Source organism: Saimiri boliviensis, chromosome 12, assembly GCF_048565385.1.
Source record: "Saimiri boliviensis isolate mSaiBol1 chromosome 12, mSaiBol1.pri, whole genome shotgun sequence".
NCBI lineage: Eukaryota > Metazoa > Chordata > Mammalia > Primates > Cebidae > Saimiri > Saimiri boliviensis.
In genome coordinates this window covers 37,658,902-37,681,309 of record NC_133460.1, presented here as the reverse complement: position 1 = coordinate 37,681,309, position 22,408 = coordinate 37,658,902, and the positions used below count along the sequence as shown (strand labels likewise).

The window sequence follows — 22,408 nt, the reverse complement described above, 5'->3', positions numbered from 1 at the left end:
TTCACCATGATGGCCAGGCTGGTCTTGAACTCCTGACCTCAGGTGATCCACCCACCTCAGCCTCCCAAAGTGCTAGGATTACAGGTGTGAGCCACTAAGTGTGGCCTAATTTTGTATTTTTTTTGTAGAGACCAGGTTTTACCATGTTGGCTAGGATTACAGGTGTGAGCCACTAAATGTGGCCTAATTTTGTATTTTTTTGTAGAGACCAGGTTTTACCATGTTGGCTAGGCTGGTCTCCTGACCTTAAAGGGATCCACCCACCTCGGCCTCCCAAAGTGCTGGGATTCAGGTGGGACCTGCATTTTCTCTCTCTCTCTTTTTTTTTTTTTTTTTTTTTTTTTTTTTTGAGACAGAGTCTCACTTCGTCACCAGGCGCCAGGCTGGAGTGCAGAGGCACAACCTCAGCTCCCTGCGACCTCCGCCTCCTGGGTTCAAGCAATTCTCCTGCCTCAGCCTCCCAAGTAGCTGGGATTACAGGCGCGCGCCACCATGCTTCGCTAATTTTTTTGTATTTTTAGTAGAGAGGGGGGTTTCACCATGTTGGCCAGGATGGTCTCGATCTCTTGACCTAGTGATCCGCCCACCTCGGCCTCCCAAAGTGCTGGGATTACAGGCATGAGCCACCGTGCCCGGCCTCTTTTTTTTTTGGGGGGGGGGGACAGAGTTTTGCTCTGTTGCCAGGCACCAGGCTGTAGTGTAGTGGCGCGATCTTGGCTCACTGCAACCTCCGTCTCCCGGGTTCAAGCAATTCTCCTGCCTCGGCTTCCCGAGTAGCTGGGACTACAAGTGCATGCCACCACGCCCAGCAAACTTCTGTATTTTTTAGTAAAGACGTGGTTTCACTGTGTTGACCAGGATGGTCTTGATCTCTTGACCTCATGATCCGCCCGCCTCGGCCTCCCAAGGTGTTGGGATTACAGGCGTGAGCCACCGTGCCCGGCCGACCCGCCTTTTCTCTTTCTTCTTCCTTTCTCCCTCCCTTCCTTCCTTCTTCCCTTCCTTCCCTCTGCCACTCAGGCTGGAGTGCAGTGGCAGGATAAGTCACTGTAGCCTCGACCTGCTGGACTCAAGTCATCCCCCTGCTTCACCCTCCTGAGTTCCTGGGACCACAGGCATGCACTACCACGCCGGCTAATTTTTGTATTTTTTTGTAGTCCCCATCATTTAGAACTGTCAGAATCCTCCCTTAGTGAGGGATTGGTGGCCATAAGCAAGGAGCCCAAGGTGGAGGGAGTATGCATGTGTGTGGAAGTATCAACTCCTTATGATCTTCAACTACTTTTGGTAACAATTTTTAATTACACAAGTGAAGTATAAAAATGCTTTCTTTGCAACATAAAATGGTAGGTTAAGCCAGGTGCGGTGGCGCGTGCCTGTAGTCCCAACTACTCGGGAGGCTGAGGTGGGAGGATTGCTTGAGCCCAGGAGTTCTGGGCTGTAGTGCGCTATGCCGATCAGGTGTCCGCACTAATTTCGGCATCGATATGGTGACCTCCCCGGAGTGAGGGACCACCAGGTTGCCTAAGGAGGGGTGAACTGCCCCAGGTCGGAAACGGAGCAGGTCAAAACTCCCGTGCTGATCAGTAGTGGGATCGCGCCTGTGAATAGCCACTGCACTCCAGCCTGGGCAGCAGAGTGAGACCCTGTCTCTAAAAAAAAAAAAAAAAAAAAAGATAGGTTAAGACTCCTTATGCAAATAGGGTTTAGACACTTGTTTGAGGAGCATCTGAGCCCACCTTTTAAAAAACGTGTATGCAGGCCGGGTGCGGTGGCTCACACCTGTAATCCCAGCACTTTGGGAGGCCAAGGCGGGTGGATCACCTGAGGTCAGGAATCCGAGACCAGCCTAACATGGTAAAACCCCGTCTCTACTAAAAATACAAAATTAGCCGGGCATGGAGGCGCATGGCATGCCTGTATTCCCAGCTACTCAAGAGGCTGAGGCAGGAGAATCGCTTGAACCTGGAAGGCGGAGGTTGCAGTGAGCCGAGATCGCACCATTGCACTCGAGCCTGGGTGACAGAGTGAGAATTTGTTTCAAAAAAAAGGCCGGGCGCAGTGGCTCACGCCTATAGTCCAAGCACTTTGGAGGCCAAAGCGGGCGGATCACCTGAGGTCGGGAGTTCAAGACCAGCCTGACCAACATGGTGAAACCCCGTCTTTAAAAAAAATAAATAAATAAAAGCTGGGTACGGTGGTTCATGCCTGTAATCCCAGCACTATGGGAGGCCGAGGCAAGTGGATCACCTGAGGTCAGGAGTTCAACACCCGACTGGCCGGCTAATTTTTGTATTTTTAGTAGAGACAGGGTTTCCCCATGTTGGTCAGACTGGTCTCGAACTCCTGACCTCAAGTGATCCACCCACCTCGGCCTTGCAAAGTGTTGGGATTACAGGCATGAGCCACTTCGCCCGCCCCTCAGCTTCTTTCTCCTGCAGAAGGCGGCCAAGCGTCAGGGTGTGAGGACTTGAAAGCACATTTCACATTGCAGAGGACAGGACTTAGTGGTCATCGGTACTCCCTTTCCTTCTACCATTTAATTTTTTTCATTGTAAAGAAATAGTAGAAGATGCCAGGACTCGATGGGCACATTTAAGGTGGAGGCTGGAAAGGTGGATATCCACCTCTCGATCCTACTATTTTCACGTTTTCCCCTCTAGACAGGGGGAAGGCCGGCGCACGTGAATGTAAGGGCACGCCTATGTGCGCGCGCACGCCAGGGCACCAGCCCCCCGACACCGCAGGTCTTTGATTGGACGCACATTTACACCTGACTGCCCGGCCCCCGGGGATCCGGTGCTTTCCGGGAAGCTTTTGGGAGAAAAGTGTGTGGCCGCGGTAGTGGAGATCCCCTGTCCCAGGATTCGTCACCGCGGTACCCAGACCTCGGCACCGCCCAGGAGCCTGGGGACATGGGGGGCGGGGCGGTCTGCGATCGGCCCCGCCCCTCTCGACCCCGCCCCCGCAAACAGGCCCCGCCCATCTCCCCAGGCCCCGCGGGCGCCGGCACCACCCCTCGCTCCCAGCATGCCGTGCGGCAGCGGCGGCGCGGCGGGCGGAGCCGGGAGGCGGGGAAGCAGTGGCCGTGTGAGCGTGAGGAGCAGCCGCCACCGCCTCCTCCTCTCCGTTCTCGTCCTCCGGGGCCCCGGCGTCGTGGGCCGCGCACGGTCCTGGAAGAGACGTCGCCTCCCCTTCATCCGCCTCTTTCTCACCGCGCCGCTCCCGCCTCCTCGTCCTGCGCTGCTGGCTCAGGCGGAACCCGGAACGGCCGTCCTCCTCCCCCGCCCTCCGCCTCCTCCTCCTCCTCCTCCTCCTCCTCCTTCTCTTCCTCCGCCTCCTCCTTCTTCTCCTCCTCCTCCTCCTCCTCCTCGGCTTCCTCCTCAGCCCCGGGCCGGAGTAGGGTGTCGGCGGCGGCCGGTTCGGGCGGTGACTCGCGCTTCTCTGGGCGGCGGCGCTTGGCCATGTCGTGTCGGGGAAGGTAATGAGCCGCAGAGCCCCGGGGTCTCGGCTGAGCAGCGGCGGCGGCGGCGGCGGCACCAAGTATCCGCGGAGCTGGAATGACTGGCAACCCAGGTGGGTGACCGGCTCGGGCCCCGGCCCCGACCTCCCGGGCTCCGCCTCTGGCGGGCCGAGGCCTAGGGCCGCGGGGCTGGGAGGCGCGGCCTAGGCCCTCCACCCCCTGGAGCCGGGCGCGGCTTCCTGGGTCTCCTCCGCCCCGGCTGGGGAAGGAAGGCCGCGGGGAGGCGAGGCCTAAGTGCCTCCCCTCCCTGCTTTTTCAGCCCGGGGCTCCCGGCGGTGGCACTGGCCTGGGGTCGGGACTAGGAGGTGGGAAGGAGGCGGGGGTGGGGGGCGTTCCAGTTCCCGCTTCCCTCGACCCTGCGTTGGGAGATCCCGCGAGTCCGGGACCCTCCCTGTTCCTCATTCACTTCCTCGGTTCCTCACTCTTTTCAGCCGCCACGTGAGGGACCTTCTAACCTGTGTTCCTTTCTGTGACCCCCACGTGTTAATACTGAAAAAAACCAAAACAGAACTCCAGCTAAGGCATGGCTCTGACTTTAGGCAGGACGTTCGTGAGTGGAGCATGAGATGACATTGTGTGACTGTTGGGGTGGGACCGACCCGCTCTGGTCTTGGGAGATGGAAGTTTTCCCTAAGTGCAAGGCCAGTTCGCTCTGGTGAACCGTCATTCATACCTGAACCTTTGAGTGAACTCTTTCGGCACCCGCTTAGAAGACTAGAGAATTTCCTCTTTTAGGGAGGATTTGATCTCAGACCCTTTTGGGGGCTTAGATTTGGATAGATGAGGAATATTAACTTTTTAAATAAATGCAATTTTCCTGTCTTTCTGATCCATTTGGGGGGTAGTTGGGCCTAATTTAGCACTGATTTATTCCAACCGCTCTTATTAAATAAATGCTTGTATTCAGAGTCTGTTCGGGATTTAACCCAATGCTCCTTAAACGTATATAAGTATATTTTACGGATAATTGATTCACGGAACTCGCCTACTTTGGAGCACAATTGTATTATAATTGTCCAGAAACTAGCCAAATAAATGTAGAACGCACAGGTTGTTTGGAAACCCTTTTGTTTCCTGATAGTTACGTGTAATTCCAGCAGTATTTGGAAATAATTTGGTAAGATGTTAGAATGTAGTATTTGAAAACTTGTTAGAAAAATCCATAAAATTATCTTTGGCTAATGGGTGGTACACTCCTTAGTCTATTTAATATGCCTTCCCAAATACTGTTATCTGTTGAGAACTGATGTATATAACTAAATGACTTTAATAATTAGTGCCTGAGTCTAGAATTGAGATGTTTAGTCGCAAAAAAAAAAGTTTGATAAATATAGCCTTGACTTGCCTTGTACCACTTGTTTGTGAGTGCTTTAAATAAACTTAGTTGATTTTTAAAAGTATTTTTTCTATAATTGATATTCTTAGTTTTGCCGTTTTGATGAAATGTGTGAAATTTGATTTTATTTTTTGGCATCCAACAAAGTAGGTGGTAAATGAATTTGACAATGGATTTTCTATTTTTTTTTTCAGTATTGTGATCAGTATAGTATATAAGAGAATTCAGTAACCTTTTAGAGGAATAAAGTGCCCTTTGCAAATAGTCCTAGAGCTTTTGGAAAAGTATAAATTGTAGTTTGTAGTTCTAAATAAATAGAGAAGAGTTGCAACCACGTGCTGGGGTCACCTGACTTCATTGCTGACAGGTATGAAGCCAAATGGCTTATGTAGTTATGGAATATGTACATGAGCTATTAATAAATATTATCCATGTTGTTTCTTTCAAGTGCTTTATTTCTTGGCTCTGGGGAGGGGCAATGGGGGAAGGGAGGAGCTTACAAGCTTTCTTTGAAGCTGTGCTTTATAACAGTTTCAGAATATAACCCCTTGGTTAAGATACTGTGAGATACGTTTTGTTACTGGGAGTAACAGGTTGTTGGAGAGATTTGGTTTTCTCCTGTTGTAGAGGGAACAGGGAAGTGTGGACCTACCCTGTCGCATAACTTGATTTGTTTCTAAGATTGTCATAGTTGCTTTGTTAGTCAATAAAAATACTCAGGTGTTTGCCAAGTCCTAAATTTTCATTAGTCAAATTTGAGGTTGTTACTCTGCCCCCTCTTCAGAAAGATGACAGACTCTAGGTAACTGACAGAATGGATCTCGATCTTCCTTCTTGCTTAAATGAAGGTTTAGAACATCTTCAAATGAAGCATGTTTATTATGGCTCATCTAAACAAGTTTGATTAAACACTTTTTTTTTTTTGCCTTTAATATACCATTTCTTCCCTGGTGTTTTGGTTGTGTTTTCGTTGATTTAAGCCTTCCCTCCCCCCCCCCCAGATGGAGTCTTGCTCTCTGTCCCCAGGCTGGAGTGCAGTGGCCCAGTCTCAACTCACTGTAGCCTCTGCCTCCCAGTTTTGAGAGATTCTCCTGCCTCAGCCTTCCAAGTAGCTGGGATTACAGGCGCCTGACTAGTTTTTTGTATTAGTAGAGACGGGGTTGGTCTCTTAGTTGGCCAGGCTGGTCTCAAACTCCTGATCTCAGGTTGGCCTTCCAGAGTTCTGGGATTACAGGTGTAAACCACTGCACCGGCTGATTTAGGCTTTGGAAAAAGCAACTCTGGTTGCTTTCTTTTAGTGTTAGTTTACCACTTTGTGTGGAAAATGACTGTTGAGTCGATTTTGACCAGACATGGTACTTCACACATACTGACAGAAAGCGTTCCAGGTGGCTGAATACATGAATGTCATATGGCAACAGAGCAAACCCATGTTCCATAGATGCATACCTCTAACAGTAAGCATTTATATGGCACTGGCTATAGTCTTCCTTTTCATTCACTGTGCTCTCAGTCATTTTTTTTTTTTTTTTTTTTTGATACCGGATCTTGCTGTTTCACCCAGGCTGGATACTTGGCTCACTGCAGTCTAGACCTCCCAGGCTCAAGTCTCCTGCCTTAGCACCCCTAAGTAGCTGGGCTATAGGTGCTTGCCACCTGCCCGGCTCATTTTTGTATTTTATTTTTATTTTTTTGTGGAGATGGGGTTTCATCACATTGCCCAGGCTGGTCTTTAACTCCTTAGCTCAAGCAGTCTGCTCGCCTCAGCTTCCCAAAGTGCTGAGATTATAGGCGTGAGCCACCGCACTGCCACCACCGACCTAAATCAACATTTAAGAATGGTTAAGCAGGCTTAGCCTGGTGGCTCACGCCTGTAATCCCAGCACTTTGGGAGGCCAAGGCAGGTGGATCACCTAAAGTCAGGAGTTTGAGACTAGCCTGTCCAACCGACATGGTGAAACCCCATCTCAGTTAAAAAAAAAATAGCCTGGCATGGTGGCGCATGCCTATAAACCCAGCTACTCGGGAGGCTGAGGCAGGATAATCACTTGAATCCTGGTGGCGGAGGTTGTAGTGAGCAGTACCATTGCACTCTAGCCTGGGTGACAGAGCAAGACTTCTTCTCAAAAAAAAAAAAAAAAAAAAAAAAGGTTAAGCAAATGAATGGTCTTAGGTCAGTTGTATTACTTGAAATCTGTGGGTCCCTCAAGCATAAAGTTGAGAAGGTTTTGGGAGCCACTGGATGCCTCTGTTTTTTTTTTTTTTTTTCCCCCATCTGAAGACATAGGAGTGGCGGCTTCTTAGAACAAAGGGATATCTGACCTATGAAGGTTGCCCTCTTTTACTCCTCTCTCCTAAAAAATGACCTATCATTGCCAATAGCTAAAGTCTGTCATTTTTTCTACTGTTGTTTGGAAGATAATCTGCTAGTATCAATCAGGATAGAGATCAGAATGATGTGTTTTTTTTTTCTGATTCTTTTTTTTTTTTGAGACAGAATTTTGCACTTTTTTTGCCCAGACTGGAGTGCAGTGGCATGATCTCGGCTCACAGCAGCCTCCACCTCCCTGGTTCAAGCATTCTCCTGCCTCAGCCTCCCAAGTAGTTGAGTCTATGGGCTTGTGCTACTGCTCCTGGCTAAGTTTTGTATTTTTGTAGAGACAGGCTTTCACCGTGTTGGCCAAGATGGTCTCGATCTCTTGACTTTGCAATCCGCCCGCCTTGGCCTCCCAAAGTGCTGGGATTATAGGCGTGAGCCACTGTGCCTGGCATCAGAATGATGTGTTTTAAAATTAAATGTGTAATTCAAAATTGTAAATTTTAATATTCCAAAGTGATATTGATTAATTTGATGTTGGAGTCAAATAGATTGATTAATTCAACAAAGAAGAGACAGGATTGAAGTAAACAGAAAACAAGTAGATTTTTCATCTACACTTGGGGTCTTAGGACATTATTTGTGTAATTGATCTCTTTTGTTTAGTAATAGATCTATATTGGGTGTCTTACCGTGCCCAAACTTAGGATCTTTCTATACTTTTGAAAGGATGACAGTGTGTATTAAAAATACCTTCCAGGCTGGGCACGGTGGCTTAGGCCTGTAATCCCAGCAACTTGGGAGGCTGAGGCCAGCGGATCATGAGGTCAGGTGTTGGAGATCAGCCTGGCCAACATGGTGAAACCCTGTCTCTACTAAAAATACAAAAATTAGCCAGACGTGGTGGCGTGTGCCTGTAGTCCCATCTACTAAGCAAGCTGAGGCAGGACAATTGCTTGAACCCGGGAAGTGGAGGTTACAGTGAGCTGAGATGGTGTCACTGCACTCCAGCCTGGGCAACTGAGTGAGACTTTGTCTCAAAAACAAACAAGCAAACAAAAAACACCTGTTTTTGGTAGAATGTAGACAAATCAAATTATTCGAAAGTACACACATCTTTATTCTCTATTGTGAAAGACTGAAAAATGGAAATGTGTTGTAAAATTAGGAAAGCCATGTCTGATGTTGTGAGAAGCTGTATTTTTGAAACCAGAGTTGTCTATTTAGCCCTTTATGAGTTTGTACTAAGTCTGATGTTCATAGGTACATAATTTAGGGACACACATAAAGGATAAAATTAAGTGAAATTATATATTTTATAGCTATTAGTTAGGTGCAAAAGTAATTGGCAGAAACTGCAATTACTTTCATACCAGCCTAATATTAAATAGAACTTTAGTTAAATAGAATTCAGTGATTGCCAGTTCTGTTTCACAGATTTCAAAGTTGAAAATTTCTGCAAATTGTGCATGGTTGTTTTACTTGAGGGAGAGTAAAATACCCATAATAAACTAAAAAAAGTAAAAGTAAAATAATGTTTATTTTTATGTTTTTCTTTTTTTCTTTTCTTTCCTGTTTATTTTTTGAGATATGCTCTCGCTCTCTTGCCCAGGCTGAAATATAGTGGTAGAATCACTGCTCACTGCAGCCTTGACTTCTTGGGTTCAAAGAATCCTCCCACCTCAGTCTCCTGAGTAGCTGGGACCACAGGTGCATACCACCACACCTGGTTAATTTATTTTTTCCTCTCTCTCTTTGTCTCTCTCTCTCTCTCTTTTTGAGATTGAGTCTTGCTCTTGTTACTCAGGCTTTAGTGTAGTGGCGTGATCTTAGCTCACGGCAACCTCCGTTTTCCGGGTTGAAATGATTCTCCTTTCTCAGCCTCTCAAGTAGCTGGGACTGCAGGCACATGCCATTATGCCCGTTGTATTTTTGGTAGAGACAGGGTTTCACCATATGGCTAGGCTGGTCTTGAACTCTCGACCTCAGGTGATCCACCTGCCTCCCAAAGTGCTGGGATTGCAGGTGTAAGCCACTGTGCCCAGCCTTCTCTCTCTTTTTCTAAAACAGAATCTCTCTCCGTTGCCCAGGTTGGAGTGCAGTGGCATCATCTCAGCTTACTGCAGCCTCCATCTCCCAGGGTCAGGAAGTCCTCCTGCCTAAGCCTCTCAATAGCTGGGACCACAGGTGCACGCCACCAAGCCTGGCTACTTTATTTTTTTGTAGAGATGGGATTTTCTCATGCTACCTGGCCTGGTCTTGAACACCTGGGCTCAAGTGATCTTCCCTCCTTTGCCTCCCAAAGTGCTGGGATTACAGGCGTGAGCCACCACGCCCGGCCTATGTATATATTTTTGAGATGGCATCTCACTGTGTTGCTCAGGCTGAAGTGCACTGGTGCAGTCTTGGCTTACTGCAACCTCTTCTTCCTGGTTTAAGCAATTCTTCTATGTCAGCCTGCTGAGTAGCTGGGCTTATAGGCATGCGGCACCATGCCTGGCTAATTTTTGTATTTTTAGTAGCGATGGGGCTTCACCATGTTGACTAGCTGGTCTCAAACTTTTGACCTCAAGCGATCTGCCTGCCTTTGTCTGCCTTGGCCTCCCAGAGTGCTGGGATTACAGGTATAAGCCACTGTACCCAGCCAGAACCAGGATTTTTATGACTTGTACAACCACTGTCTTCTGGGAGGCTATGAGTTATTATGGGAGATAAGTAAAGGACTTTGTAAAGGGGAAGAACATGTGGATTTTGTGGTATAATTTTTAGTATACCTTTCTTATTATTTTTTTAGAGACGGAGTCTCGTTTTATGGCCAACATATATGCACCCTATGGAGTGCAAGGGCTCAATCTTGGTTCACTGAAACCTGCCCTTCCTAGGTTCAACAGATTCTCCTGGCTAAGCCTCCTGAGTAGCTGGAATTATAGGCGCCTGCCACCACACCTGGCTAATTTTGTATTTATAGTAGAGATGGGGTTTTGCCAAGCTGGACAGGCTGGTCTTGAACTTCTGATCTCAGTTGATTTGCCTGGCTTGGTCTACCAAAATGCTGGGATTACAGGCATGAGCCACCACACCTGGCCTTATTTTGTATGAAAACCTGGAGAGTTGGCCAGGTGCGGTGGCTCATGCCTGTAATCCCAGCACTTTGGGACGCCAAGGTACGTAGATCACCTGACTTCAGGAGTTTGAAACCAGCCTGGCCAACATGGTGAAACACTGTCTCTACTAAAAATCCAAAAATTAGGTGGACATGGTGGTCGGCGCCTGTAATCCTAGCTACCTGGGAGGCTGAGGCAGCCTCCAATCACTTGGACCCTGGAAGTCGCAGTGAGCTGAGATCACACCATTGCCCTCCAGTCTGGGCTATGGAGTGAGACTCCATCTCAAAAAAAAAAAAAAAAAAAAAGAAAAGAAAGAAAACGTGCAGAGTCAGAGGGGAGAAAGCTATACAGTTGAGTATGGGGCAGTGGGGTGATGGAATTGGTCTGTACAATTTGACTGAAATTAGGGGAAGATGTCCCCCCAAAATAGAACATTAGGATAAGTCCAGGTGCAAGTTGTTGGTGTGTAGAGGAATTTGGGTACTTACCAGAAATATTACACATAAGAGGTGGAGCTGAAGCACTGGGTTGGGAACCTTTTTGTAGGCCTCGAATCATAGTTTAAGTGTGATTATATTATATATATATATATATATATATATATATATATATATATATTTTTTTTTTTTTTTTTTTTTTTTTTTTTTTTTTTTTTGAGACGGAGTTTCACTCTTGTTACCCAGGCTGGAGTGCAATGGCGTGATCTCGGCTCACCATAACCTCCGCCTCCTGGGTTCAGGCAATTCTCCTGCCTCAGCCTCCTGAGTAGTTGGGATTATAGGCACGCGCCACCATGCCCAGCTAATTTTTTGTCTTTTTAGCAGAGACGGGGTTTCACCATGTTGACCAGGATGGTCTCGCTCTCTTGACCTCGTGATCCACCCGCCTCAGCCTCCCAAAGTGCTGGGATACAGGCTTGAGCCACCGCACCCGGCCACTATATGTATTTTTTGAGATGGAGTTTCATTCTTGTTGCCCAGACAGTGGGAGTGCCATGGTACAATCTGAGCTCTCTGCAACCTCGCCTCCTGGATTCAAGCGATTCTCCTGCCTCAGCCTCCCAAGTAGCTGGGATTACAGGTCTCCACCACCACATCTGGCTACTTTTTTGTATTTACTAGAGACAGGAGTTTCACCATATTGGTCAGGCTTGTCTCAAACTCATGACCTCAGGTGATCCACCCGTGTCAGCCTTTTAAAGTACTGGGATAACAGGTGTGAGCCACTGCGTCCAGCCCAGTTTAAATGTATTTGGAATGGCTGGGCGTGGTGGCTCACACCTGTAATCCCAGCACTTTGGAAGGCCGAGGTGGGTGGATCACGAGGTCAAGAGATCAAGACCATCCTGGTCAACATGGTGAAACCCCGTCTCTACTAAAAATATAAAAAATTTGCTGGGCATGGTGGTGTGCGCTTGTAATCCCAGCTACTCAGGAGGCTGAGGCAGGAGAATTGCCTGAACCCAGGAGGCGGAGGTTGCGGTGAGCCAAGATTGCGCCATTGCACTCCAGCCTGGGTGACAAGAGCGAAATTCTGTCTCAAAAAAAAAAAAAAAAAAAAAAAAAAAAAAGGCCGGCGCGGTGGCTGAAGCCTGTAATCCCAGCACTTTGGGAGGCCGAGACAGGTGGATCACGAGGTCAAGAGATCAAGACCATCCTGGTCAACATGGTGAAACCCCGTCTCTACTAAAAATACAAAAAATTAGCTGTGCATGGTGGCGCGTGCCTGTAATCGCAGCTACTCAGGAGGCTGAGGCAGAATTGCCTGAACCCAGGAGGCAGAGGTTGCGGTGAGCCGAGATCGCGCCATTGCACTCCAGCCTGGGTAACAAGAGCGAAACTCCGTCTCAAAAAAAAAAAATGTATTTGGAGTGACTTTAGGGAACCATTGTAATTTTTTTACTTTCAGGAAAGTGGCATAATTTAGGAAGATTAAATCTAGTTGCTTCTTTTTTTTTTTTTTTGAGACGGAGTTTCGCTCTTGTTACCCAGGCTGGAGTGCAGTGGCGCCATCTCGGCTCACCGCAACCTCCGCCTCCTGGGTTCAGGCAATTCTCCTGCCTCAGCCTCCTGAGTAGCTGCGATTACAGGCACGCGCCTCCATGTCCAGCTAATGTTTTGTATTTTTTTAGTAGAGACAGGGTTTCACCATTTTGACCAGGATGGTCTTGATCTCTTGACCTCGTGATCCACCCGCCTCGGCCTCCCAAAGTGCTGGGATTACAGGCTTGAGCCACCGCGCCCGGCCTTCTAGTTGCTTCTTGAATAAGAGAGAGAGTAAGCGAGCGAGAGAGAGAGAGCGTGCGAGCGAGCGAGCCAGTGTGTGTTAGACAGAACATGCGACAGGTAATTGGAGCATTATAGAGAAGACACTGTTAAGGACCTGAGTATTATAATTAATTTAAATCAAGGTAAAAATATTCAGCTCAATATGTGAGAATTTCCATCAGCAAAAGCCCCTTTTTTGTTATCTTGTATTGATTAAGGATGATCACTAAAGTGATACTTCTTAATCTGCTCAGTCTTCAATTCATGTTCGACACGTATGAAATGTCATCCAAGTATCATATAAAATGGAGTGTGGTCCTTGGTGTGTCTTTTGGGAAAATTGAATTGCCGTAACTCTTTAGGATTTTCTGCCTTTGTTAAACCTGACACTTGCATACTTTCCTTTCTAATCCACTTAAAATAAACCCCTGAGGTTCCTTTCATTGGACCACCTTTTTTTTTTTTTTTTTTTTGAGACCGAGTTTCGCCCTTGTTACCCAGGCTGGAGTGCAATGGCGCGATCTCGGCTCACCGCAACCTCCGCCTCCTGGGCTCAGGCAATTCTCCTGCCTCAGCCTCCTGAGTAGGTGGGATTACAGGCACGTGCCACCATGCCCAGCTAATTTTTTGCACTTTTAGTAGAGACGGGGTTTCACCATGTTGACCAGGATGGTCTTGATCTCTCGACCTCGTGATCCACCCGCCTCGGCCTCCCAAAGTGCTGGGATTACAGGCTTGAGCCACCGCCCCCGGCTGGACCACCCTTAATGGATTCACAGGAGCTTGTTTATCTTTTCACATTGTCATCATTTTAGTTACCTGTCTTTGACTGTATTGAAGTTTTTCAGAGCCTGTTTTATTTTTGGAACTATAAAATGAAACATAGTTCTTCTTGTATAGAGGCCTAAAAGTAAAGAGTATAGAAATTTTGTGGTTTAATACGTATAGGAAATGCTCCCTTATTCTGAGTTTTTGGTTTTTTTTTTTTGAGACGGAGTTTCGCTCTTGTTACCCAGGCTGGAGTGCAATGGCACGATCTCGGCTCACCGCAACCTCCGCCTCCTGGGTTCAGGCAATTCTCCTGCCTCAGCCTCCCGAGTAGCTGGGATTACAGGCACGTGCCACCATGCCCAGCTAATTTTTTGTATTTTTAGTAGAGACGGGGTTTCACCATGTTGACCAGGATGGTCTCGATCTCTCGACCTTGTGATCCACCCGCCTCGGCCTCCCAAAGTGCTGGGATTACAAGCTTGAGCCACCGCGCCCGGCCGAGTTTTTGTTTTTTTTAAATGTATGGTATGACTTATTAATTCTTGTGGAATTCACTCATGCAGAAACATTTGGTTTTATAATGTTAATTATCCTCCATATTGCATTAGTTAATCGAGTCTACTTTTCCTTTCTAAATTGAATTCTCTTTGGAATGCTATTGTGATGCTTCTTTGAGATACAATTTATGTATATATAGGTCTTAAATTCAGTAAATTGTGACAAATGTATCCACCTATATAACCATGACCCCAGTCACGGTACATATATGCAGTGACTTTTCCGTTGTTGTCTCACCCATTTCTGCCCATGTTTTTTTTTGTAGTACTTACCACTATCTGGAATTTTTATGTGTGTCATCTCCAGTAAAATAAAACCTGCATATGTGCGTGGGTCTGGTAAAATTGTTACTTTTACTGTCCTGTTTTCTCCTATTAAGTGCATCAATAAATAGCATACACTCTATATTTGAGTATCTTTCCTCAAGTAAATACATGAAAATGAGATTCTGCAAGTTTGTGTTTTTATATTTAGCGTTAACTCCAGAGTTTACAACACTGTTCTTGTAGGATGTATTTTGAGGGGAACCCTTCTTCTAATGGTAGCCCTGTTAGCTTGAGACAGGGCTTAAACAAACTGAGCAGGCTCAAAAGGACAGTATTCTAATGGACTACAGTGGCCAGATCTTTTTATAGAAGAAAGAATATGGTAATTTAAGACTCAAATGTTTTATCCATCTTAAAAAATACCTGGGTGCATATTTAAAGTCCTTTTACACATTGACTTATCTTGAGTCTATTGTATCTGTTCATTATTTAAGCAATAATCACTAAAACTTTAAGCACTAGGTCGAGCCTTCTGGCATCCTATTAGAATGCCTGGGGAAACACACTTCTTGCCAGTTGCATGCCTGCTGGTAGGGAATGAAACCCAGATCTTCCAGAATCAACAGATTATTTTATTTTTTGAGACAAAGTCTCATTCTATCACCTTGGCTGGAGTACCGTGGAGTGATCTTGGCTCACTGCAAACTCTGCCACCCGGGTTTAAGCGATTCTCCTGCCTCAGCCTCTTGAGTAGCTGGGATTAGCCACCTTGCCTGGCTAATTTTTGTATTTTTAGTAGAGACAAGGTTTCACCATGTTGGTCAAGCTGGTCTTGAACTTCTGACCTCAGGTGATCTACCTGCCTTGGCCTCCCAAAGTGCTTGGTTTATAGGTGTAAGTCACCACACCTGCCCCAGAATCAATAGATGTCTTTTCTTTTCTCTCTCTCTTTTTTTTTTTTTTTTTTTTTTGAGGTGGAGTCTCGCCCTGTCGCCCAGGCTGGAGTGTGATGGTGTGACCTTGGCTTACTGCAACCTCTGCCTCTCGGATTCTCCCTCAGCCTCCCGAGGAGCGAAATTACAGGCGCCCACCACCATGCTGAGCTGTTTTTTGCATTTTTAGTAGAGACAGGGTTTTACCGTGTTAGCCGGCCTGGTCTCAAACTCCTGACCTCAAAATCTGCCCACCTTGGCCTCCCAAAGTGCTGGGATTACAGGCGTGATCCACTGCACGCAGTCCAGAATCAACAGATTTCTAAATATACTTCTTTTGTATTAATATTGTAACCCTTCCAAAAAAGGAATTGGATTCCTGTTAGAAATCTGGAGGTTAGCCGGGCGCGGTGGCTCAAGCCTGTAATCCCAGCACTTTGGGAGGCCGAGGTGGGTGGATCACAAGGTCGAGAGATTGAGACCATCCTGGTCAACATGGTGAAACCCCGTCTCTAATAAAAATACAAAAAATTAGCTGGGCATGGTGGCGCGTGCCTGTAATCCTAGCTACTCAGGAGGCTGAGGCAGGAGAATTGCCTGAGCCCGGGAGGCGGAGGTTGCGGTGAGCCGAGATCACACCATTGCACTCCAGCCTATGTAACAAGAGCGAAACTCCGTCTCAAAAAAAAAAAAAAAAAAAAAAGAAATCTGGAGGTTGCCAGGCACGGTGGCTCACGCCTGTAATCCTAGCACTTTGGGAGGCCGAGGTGGGTGGATCACCTGCGGTCAGGAGTTCAAGACCAGCCTGGCCATTATGGTGAAACCCCATCTTGAAAAAGGAAAAAAAAGAGAAATCTGTAGGTTAATGTTGATATTCATATTCATATTATTATGTTGGTATTTATATAATATGTGTAGGACCTTGTATTTCTTGAAAAACCTTTTACAGACTTTTTGTGTTTTATCATTTAAAACTTTTTTCAGAGGGGTTTCTGACTTCAGAATTATAGATGGTTTTTGTTGTGGAACTTCCTGAGTTATGCTCTTTTCTTTGATTATAAAGGGGAGACGCTAGTTTTTTTTTTTTCACCCTTTTTATCATCATAGAGAACTTAAGTAGTCTACAAGAAAATTATTAGAGGCTTAGTAGTGGCCTCACTGCACATACATGTATATATCTTTGGGAACCTACAGATTTTTTTTTTTTGAGACAGAGTTTCGCTCTTGTTACCCAGGCTGGAGTGCAATGGCGCAATCTCGGCTCACCGCAACCTCCGCCTCCTGGGTTCAGGCAATTCTCCTGCCTCAGCCTCCTGAGTAGCTGGGATTACAGGCACATGCCACCATGCCCAGCTAATTTTTTGTATTTTTAGTAGAGACGGGGTTTCACTATGTTGACCGGGATGGTGTTGATCTCTTGACCTCGTGATCCGCCCGCCTTGGCCTCCCTAAGTGCTGGGATTATAGGCTTTAGCCACCGTGCCTGGTGAACATACATATTTTTAAGAAGTTGTTAAACTTAATATTTACTAGATCTTTGTTTTTGGGTGGCATCTTAATAGCCTGGAGAAAAAGCTCCGCTAATAAACATGTCTTGGATTACATAGTGACATAAATTAGTTTTTACTCCACCTTTGATAACATTGCTAACATTTTCTTTTATGTTTTTACTGAACCTCTTTGAATTCAAAGTTTTCCCTATTATTTAAATTTATTAATTAAAAACACTTACCTTTATTCCCTTTAGCATTTCAACCTGATGTTAAAAGATATATATGAGTGCATGAATTTTTTTTCTAAGACAGAGTTTTGCTCTTGTTGTCCAGGCTGGAGTGCAAAGCATGATCTCCCTCTCTGCAGCCTCTGCCCCCTGGATTCAAGTGATTCTCCTCCTCAGCCTCCCAAGTAGCTGGGATTACAGGCTCCTGCCACCATGCCCTGCTAAATTTTTTATTTTAGTAGAGATGGTCTTCACCATTTACCAGGCTGGTCTTGAACTCCTGACCTTATGATTCACCTGCCTTGGCCTCCCAAAGTGTTGGGAGCCACCATGCCCAGCCTATTTTATTTTATTTTTTTTAATGGAAGGAGGGAGGATGCCAGGACAATGGATAGCTTGTACTCTGCCAGTGTAATAGTTTTAAGTACTTGGGTGGAGAAGAACCACATGCATCTTCTAAACAAAGATGAAAAATGTCATATTATTATATAAATGTATATACAGTATTAAGCAATTATAAGATTTTGGGCCGGGCATGGTGGCACTGTGGGAGGCCAAGGCAGGGAAATGGGTGGGTCAGTTGAGCCCAGGAGCTCGAGACCTGCCTGGGTAGCATAGTAAGACCCTGTCTCCACAAAAAATAGAAAAATTGGCTGGGAACGGTGGCTTACCCCTTTAATCCCAGCACTTTGGGAGGCTGAGGCAGGTGGATCCCCTGAGGTCAGGAGTTTGAGACCAGCCTGGATGATATGTTGAAACCTGATCTCTACTAAAAATACAAAAATTAGTTGAGCATGGTGGTTTGTGTCTGTAATCCCAACTTCAGGAGGCTGAGGCAGGAGAATTGCTTGAGCCCAGGAGGCAGAGGTAATAGTGAGCTGAGATAACGCCATTGCACTCCAGCCTGGGCAATAGAGCAAGACTCTGTCTCAAAAAATATATATATACATATACATATATATATATATATATATATATGTATATGTACACATATGAACACATAGATATGTACATGTATATGTATACACATATACGTGTGTGTGTGTGTGTGTGTGTGTGTGTGTGTGTATGTATGTATATTGCCGGACATGATGGCATGAGTTTGTAGTTCCAGCTACTTGGGAGGAGGCTGAGGTGGGAGGATTGCTTGAGGTCAGGAGGATGAGGCTACTGTGAACTGTGATTGTGCCACTGTCTCAAAAAAAAAAAAAAAATTCTGGTGCTGTTTGAAATTGTAGTACTGTAAATCTACTCTAACAAATGATTGCTATCTCTTAAGGAATTTAAAATCTAGAAACACTTTTTTTTTTCTTGTAAAAGGAAATAACAAAAGTTACTTTATTTATTTATTTTTATTTTTGAGACAGTCTCTTACTCTTTTCGCCTAGGCTGGAGTGAAATGGTACAATCTTGGCTCACTGCAACCTCTACCTCCCAGGTTCAGTTGATTCTCCTGCCTCAGCCTCTCAAGTAGCTGGGATTACAGGTGCCCACCACCATGCCCACCTAACTTTTGTATTTTTAGTAGATACTGGGTTTCACCAGATTGGCCAGGCTCATCTCTAATTCCTGACCTCAGTGATCCACCTGCCTCGGCCTCTCAAAGTGCTGGGATTGCAGGCGTGAGCCACTGAGCCTGGAAGTTATGTCTTTAAATCACTTATGTCAATCTGATTAAAGTGTGTTTAGTATAAAATGTAACAAAAGAAAAAGAATTTGTATACTATGGGTTTAAAGTAGCTTAAGTGATGATTTTGAAGTTTCCTAGCTGTCTTATACTTAAGGCTCAATATAAAGATCTCAGTAAATTTCCGGCTGCTCCTGAGCACAGTGGGAGCTTTGTTTTCTGGCTCTTACTAGTATGTTTCAGCAGCTTCCAAAAGCTGTCTTCATTTAATAAATTTTCCTACAGTTAAAAGAATAGTGTGATTGTCCTGAAAAGTGTGTTCCTTTTTTAGCTATTTGATTTGTGAGAGCACATCTTTTGGAATTACTTGAGACCTCTAATTAAATTGACCTTTAATTTTTTTAGAGTTGGAGGTCTTGTTATGTTGTTTGGGCTGGACTAGGATGATGATTTTTTTTTTTTTTTTGAGACGGGGTTTTACTCTTGCTCAGGCTGGAGTGCAGTGGCACAATCTTGGCTGACTGAAACCTCTGCCTCCTGAGTTCAAGAGATTCTCCTGCCTCAGCTTCCTGAGAAGCTACGATTATAGGCATGTGCTACCATGCCCAGCTAATTTTGATTTTTGTATTTTTAGTAGAGATGGGGTTTCTCCATGTTGGTCAGGCTAGTCTTGAACTCCCAACATCAGGTGATCTATTTGCCTTGGCCTCCCAAATTACAGGCATGAACCACAGCACCCAGCCTTATTTATTTATTTATTTAAAGAGACAGAGCCTCACTGTGTTACCCAGGCTGGTCTCAAACTCCTTGGCTGAAGTGATCCTCCCGTCTCAGCCTCCCAAGTAACCGAGATTACAGGTATGAGCTACTACACCTGACTTGGCTTGGGATTATTTTTAAAGAGAAGATTTAACAGATGCAGTCGTTAGAAAATCTTGAAAACATGTCATTCCCTGGGATTGTGCTTCAGCTAGTGGCTAAAGGAATTTTATCAGAATAACTACGGTTATATATTTTCAGGAGTTAAAAAATGGTTGCATATATTTCTTATATTGATAAACATCACTTCACCTTTACCTTGATAATAAAGTCCCAGTCCCAGTCTGCTTTTGAGATTCCTTTTTTTAGATTTCTGCAGTGTGTAACTCTTTGTTGAGACAGAGTCTCACGCTGTCACCCAGGCTGGAGTGCGTTGGTGTGATGTAACTTTTAATGATTCTCACTCTTTGCTGGAATGGGCTATGTTTGGCTATTTATTTGTTTATTTATTTATTTTTGAGACGGAGTTTCGCTCGTTACCCAGGCTGGAGTGCAATGGCGCGATCTCGGCTCACTGCAACCTCCGCCTCCTTGGTTCAAGTAGTTCTCCTGCCTCAGCCTCCTGAGTAGCTGGGATTACAGGCACACGCCACCATGCCCAGCTAACTTTTTGTATGTTTAGTAGAGACGGGGTTTCTCCATGTTGACCAGGATGGTCTCAATCTCTTGACCTCATGATCCACCAGCCTCGGCCTCCCAAAGTGCTGGGATTACAGGCTTGAGCCACCACGCCCAGCTTATTTGTTTATTTTTGAGACTGAGTCTCACTCTGTTGTCTAGGCTGGAGTGCTGTGGCAAAATCTTGGCTCACTGCAGCCTCCCCCTCTGGGTCCAAGTGATTCTCCTGCCTCAGTCTCTGGAGTATCTGGGATTACAGGTGCCCCCCACCATACCTGACTACTTTTTTGTATTTTTTTTTTTTTTTTGAGACAGAGTTTTGCTCTTGTTACCCAGGCTGGAGTGCAATAGTGCGATCTCGGCTCACCGCAACCTCCGCCTCCTGGGTTCAGGCAATTCTGCCTCAGCCTCCTGAGTAGCTGGGATTACAGGCACGCGCCACCATGCCCAGCTAATTTTTTGTATTTTTAGTAGAGACGGGGTTTCACCATGTTGACCAGAATGGTTTTGCTCTCTTGACATCGTGATCCACCCGCCTCGGCCTCCCAAAGTGCTGGGATTACAGGCTTGAGCCACCACGCCCGGCCACTTTTTTGTATTTTTATTAGAGACAGAGTTTTACCTTGTTGACCAGCCTGGTCTCAAGGTCCTGACCTCAGGTGATCTGCCTGCCCTGTCCTCCCAAAGTATCGGAATTACAGGCAGGAGCCACTGTGCCTGGCTAACAAAATTATTTGTGTTAAAGGAATAAGGAATTTTCATTTGTATCAGAGATTAAAATCATACCAGATTTTATAAGTACCCATACTCTCAGTACCTAGTAAGGAGGGTTTACCTTACGTACTTTACCTCTGATTGCAGATAGCAAATTTCTTTGCCAGTTTGATGTTTAACAGTAGTTTTAAAACTCTTTTCTACACCAGAATACCTAAGGAGATGTGTCTTCCAGGAATTATTTGGAATGTTGAAAGGAATCAGCCCATTTAAAAGTCCACTTCTTTTTTTTTTTTTTTTTTTTTTTTTGTGATGGAGTTTCGCTCTTGTTACCCAGGCTGGAGTGCAATGGCGTGATTTCCACTCACCGCAACCTCCGCCTCCTGGGTTCAGGCAATTCTCCTGCCTCAGCCTCCTGAGTAGTTGGGATTACAGGCACGCACCACCATGCCCAGCTAATTTTTTTTTTTGTATTTTTAGTAGAGACGGGGTTTCACCATGTTGACCAGGATGGTCTCAATCTCTTGACCTCGTGATCCACCCGCCTCGGCCTCCCAAAGTGCTGGGATTACAGGCGTGAGCCACTGCACCCGGCCAAAAGTCCACTTCTTGTCTTAGTATAATTGTGTTTGGGAACACAATTATACTAAGTATAATTGTGTTTGGGAAGTTAGAGAACTAAAGTATTTTAGATTCTGAATTTATGCATTTGAAGTACATAATACTTAAATTAGTGGTAGATTTCCTATATCTGTCTCAGTCAATGATTTTCTGATTTTACCAGCCTAGTGCTTTGGATCTGTTTGTATTTTTTGTGTTTTCAGTGGTCAGTCAATGAGGATTTAGCCAGAATTTTAGAAGCCAATAAAACATTAACAATTTATAGCATATTTATTTTTCTTCCTTTTTAATATTATTTTTTCATTTGATTGACAAGGAATTAATTTTTTAATAAATAGAGACAAAGGTCTCTCTATGTTGCCCAGGCTGGTCTTGAACTCGTGGTGTCAAGTGATCCTGTTCTGGCCTCCTAAAGTGTTGGGATTGCAGGCATGAGCCACCGTTCCTGGCCGACTGTATTTCTTTTTTAAAAAATAAAGTGCTGTAGTGGATTACCTCAGGCATTTCTCAGACATTGACAAAAAGTAAAATTACTATTATGATAGAAATTTAGAACCTTTTAGTGTAGATGACAGTTGTCTTTTACTGGTATAAGTTTCTTTCTGTACCTTGGGTAGGTTAATCCTTTTCGAACTTTTAAGTTCTGCTCTTCTTTTTTGAGAGACATTCTCTCTCTTATCGCCCAGGCTGGAGTGCAGTGGAACAATCATGACTAACTGCAACCTCCACCTGCCAGGCTCAAGTGATCCTTCCACCTCAGATTTTGAAGTAGCTGGAAATACAGGTGTGCGCCTCCAGGCACAGCTCATTTTTACATTTTTTGTAGAGACGAGGTCTCACTATATTGCCCAGGCTAGTCTCAAACTGCTGGGCTCAAGCGGTCAGCCCACTTCATCCTCCCAAAATGCTGGGACCACAGGCATGAGCCACTACATCCAGCCAAGTTCAGCTCTTCTTATGCCTGATTAATTCAGATACCATCAGTCTTTGGTTTTATCGGCAAGCACAGTGACTTTTAACTTTAAGCCAGATACATTTTTGCTTTTTCATTTAGAATGGCTAAATATGGTAGGCAATGTAAGATATGAAATATTGAATTACTAAAAATAAATTAATAACCTTTTACTTATATTTTATACCTTTCCTGTAAATAAATGTTTTCTTTAAAGTCAGGCCTATTGAGGTATAGTTTCCCTGCTCTATATAGTTCTT

General features: G+C 45.3%; 1 protein-coding gene across 5 annotated transcripts in view; it reads left to right on the top strand.

Moving 5' to 3' along the window:
* The first annotated feature begins 3,398 nt into the window (after positions 1-3,398).
* SMG1 (SMG1 nonsense mediated mRNA decay associated PI3K related kinase) overlaps positions 3,399-22,408 on the top strand; it is a 120,320-nt gene continuing 101,310 nt past the window's right edge. For 4 of the 5 annotated variants that reach the window (XM_039478376.2, XM_074382240.1, XM_074382239.1 and 1 more), the window contains exon 1: positions 3,399-3,576. In XM_039478376.2, coding sequence (XP_039334310.1) covers positions 3,485-3,576 — 92 coding nt within the window. In that variant the 5' untranslated portion in view covers positions 3,399-3,484. The remainder of the gene's footprint in view (positions 3,577-22,408) is intronic. The other variant, XM_074382241.1, reaches the window with a different exon arrangement.